This window comes from Brassica oleracea, unplaced genomic scaffold (assembly GCF_000695525.1).
Source record: "Brassica oleracea var. oleracea cultivar TO1000 unplaced genomic scaffold, BOL UnpScaffold01515, whole genome shotgun sequence".
In the NCBI taxonomy this organism is placed as follows: domain Eukaryota; kingdom Viridiplantae; phylum Streptophyta; class Magnoliopsida; order Brassicales; family Brassicaceae; genus Brassica; species Brassica oleracea.
In genome coordinates, this window is record NW_013618049.1 from 5,203 (window position 1) to 8,794 (window position 3,592).

General features: G+C 38.2%; 1 protein-coding gene across 1 annotated transcript; it reads left to right on the forward strand.

Annotated features, from left to right (window-relative positions):
• Positions 1-1,070: 1,070 nt before the first annotated feature.
• Positions 1,071-3,453, forward strand: LOC106321384 (probable purine permease 14; the record flags this gene model as incomplete). Its single annotated transcript, XM_013759668.1, has 3 exons — positions 1,071-1,394; positions 1,730-2,378; positions 3,251-3,453. Coding segments are annotated over exons 1-3 (1,176 nt in total), but the record flags the coding sequence as incomplete, so codon positions are not given.
• Between the last annotated feature and the right edge of the window lie 139 nt (positions 3,454-3,592).

The following is a 3,592-nucleotide window of genomic DNA, read 5'->3' on the forward strand; positions in this document are numbered from 1 at the left end:
AATTTGTAAAAATATTTCATTTTTATTTGTCATGGCTAGAGATACATATACAGTGTTCGCACTGACTCATGGTCTAGATATTATTCCCACTATGATCTTCATCAGCACTTGGTGCCTCAACCATAAGCACCGTCTTTGTAATTGGTTTATACTGTTGAAGAAAACCTTGTTTTTTTTTTTTTTTTAAATCTCTGTTCTGCTTAAAAAGAGAGTTTGTGCAACTTTTTAATGGTTTCATTGTTCTCTGTGAGAATTTGTTGATTCGATGTGTGTGTTTGTGATGTTGCCGTGTGACACAAGATTTTTATAAAGTCTTTAAGCTTGAATCTCGGTTTTGTTAATATCTTTGTCTCTAGCTTGCTTATCTACTCTACTCCAAACATACGTACGTGTATGATGAATTGGCAAAAGCATATTATAACCCGGGCCTTTTCATAGATAAAAGTCAAAAGTCATTCGAACCGTACGTGGTCTCTTACTTTCTTATGAATGTGTCAGATATGAGATATCAATTTTCTTGTTAACAAAATCCCAATAAAATTTTACATTATTTAGGTAGAAATAGAATGGCAGAACTTTGTGTCCTTTGTTGTTCATGTTGTAAACAAAGGTTCGGACAATGAGTGTAAAAGCTGTCTTGTTTGAGTTGACTACGGGTAATGTAATACATGTGGTCGTTAGAACAGCTATAGTCCACATGCTTAGATCATCGTACTGATTAATACACATGGGATTGGAACCTTTTGCGGCGTCAACGTCAACCCCTCCATATCCATGGGTCTAAAAACAAATTAAACCACTTTAGTTTCTAACTTTCACATTAATCATCCAAAACAAAACACAACAGCGATCAAGATTATCTCCACGAAAACAACAAATACACAACATAAGAGCATTGCTAGTTTCTATCTACATCACTTCCAAAACAATCAGCCAAGTCAATGCAGACAAATCCACAAGGTATGAAGATTCTTCATCACACATAACTACATAAGTGCTATGCAACTATAGTTTAATCTTTAATATTGTCTCTCTTTATTCTCTATGTAAATGTAGAACAACTAATCAATATGGAGGTTGACACAACCACACAGATCATCAACGAAACCGGAGAACCCATAAATTTGGCTACCATCATCACCTGCACCATCTTCGTCATTACCGGTCAATGCATCGCCAGACCCCTCGAGACCTTCCACAACCACCACAACTTTTACCAGAGTCTCCACGACGGTGTCTGGACTCAACCTTTCCTTCAGGTCATCGGCTTCCCTCTCCTCCTCGTCCCTTTCTTCTCCCTCTCTTACAAAAAGCACAACCAACTTCTCATTACTTCCAAACCATCTTCTCTCTCCCTACTCTACATTTGTACCGGCGTTACCATGCTGGTTCAGGTAAGACTATACACCAAAGGTAAACTCGAGTCATGTTGCATCTGTGTGTCTTAAATCTCTGTGCACCAGTAAAAGCCTAGCACTCATGGGTCGGACGAAGATAAACTTGCTATCAAGGTTGACATCTGGGGGGTCGGAAATTTACTTTTTCTAGATAAGTATGTATTCCTAATGGAAAAAAGAAATCGGGTTTTGAGGCTGTTATAAATATGGGTCTAAGGGTTTTGTAAGATGATTTTATTCACACAATAATAAGAAACCCTAAACAGGTATTTACCTCAATAAGTTTTGTTCTCTACTGTTTTCTTGCTTAATTTGTGGTTGTTCACAACAAGTCACCCTTTACGAAACTCCTTCTCATCGACGGGACACGGATCTACTTCACACCCATCTTCGCAGCCATCATCAAGAGAATCGAATTTAACACATGGATTGTCATCTCTCTCATATACACTATTGCCATCACCACTCTCTCCTCCTATGTAGGAGGTGAATTGTCAGCTTTGTTAGCCGCCTTAACTTTCATCTTTCTCCTAGGAAACATAGAGAAGATATTCGACGTGTACATCTCAAAAGGCAACAAGAAATTGAATCCCATTTTCGCAGACGTTTTGGAACTGCTGATCTTCTCGTCTCTCTTCGCCACCCTCGCAGCCGTTTTCATCTCCGGGGAGAATCACGATCTGATGAGGGAGATGGAAGGTTTCTCTAAAGGGAAGATTGTGTACGTTATGACTACGGTTGGTCAAGTCGTCTCGTGGCAGATTTATTGGGTGGGGATTGTAGGGCTTGTAGCGTTCTCAGAGTCGATTGTGACCTCGAACTTGGTCAGCTTCTCGCCTTACCCGATCATAATGGTTCTAGAAATATTTTTTTTTAATTATGAAGACGATGAGTTCGACGGTTACTTGGGAGTCGCTTTAGTGCTTTCTGTCTTTATCGTGGTCTCTTCTTTATACAAGACTAGGTGCAAGCATGTAAGAGGTATGAAATTTCGAAGCGTCCTAGACTTTTCTTGGTTTTGGTTTTTGTGTTTGTGTATCACTTATACATCTCTGAGTTGTTAAACTCTGATCCTTACATCTCTCCCCCAACGGTATTTGATTTTTTTTAAGTTTTAAGCTTGTGATGTCGGTGTGTGTGTGTTTGTGATGTTGCCGTGTGATACAAGATTTGTACTAAAGTCTTGAACTTGGATTTCTAATTTATTGATATTCAATTTTCCCCTAGCTTTGTGTTTGTATTTTATTGATATTCTTTTTTCCCCTAGCGTATCTCCTCAACTCCAAACATCACACAATCTAAATTAGTAAAAGCATATATGGCCTTGTGGAATGAGTCTCTTTCTATGAATATATCAAATATGATGTGTGCCTTGTGGATTGAATTGCCTGCCTTGCTGTGATGTTTGGGTCCAAAGATAAATCAAATATATGTAGTATGTACCAAGTCTCTGACTCTCACATCTCTGAATATATCAAGCATTAGCTTGGTTATATCACGCAACTAGCAATAGCTTACCTCATTTTCATTTAATAAAAATATAATTGATGAGAAACTTGAAATGCTCAATTGTCTGTAAATAGTAACTAAAATCCATTTGATCAAGTAGGCAAAACCCTTACTACGTCAAAGGTCAAAGTCCAATTCCAAACCCATATAGCTTGGTTATAAATTCAAACACCATTTTCCTATATTTCCCACAAAACATAATCATAGAACACATCTCTCTAAAATAAAAAATCATGGGGCATAATCAGCCAATGCAGTTCAATTCACAAGGTAATCATATCGTTCTGTATCTTTCATGATCATATATGTTGTGCAAAATCATAAATATTGTTTCTACTTCTCAGAACAATTTGTGCAAATATCTCTCGAAATCGAACCTCTCCAAAATAGTGACTCCAACCATAGACGCAACAAGTGGCTTACCATCATCATCTGCATCATCTTGGCCGTAACAGGTCAATCGGCCGTTAGACTCCTGGAGAACTACTACTTCCTCCACAGAAACAGGAACTTCCGTTACGGTGTATGGACTCAATCCCTCCTCCAGGTTGTCGGATTCCCCATACTCTTATTCCCTTTTGTCCTCCTCCATCTTTCTTGTAATAAAAAGAAACAACTTATCATGACCTCCGATGGAATCTGATAATAGGTTTTTCTTCTGCCTATTGCAAATGTTGTAGTGTAGG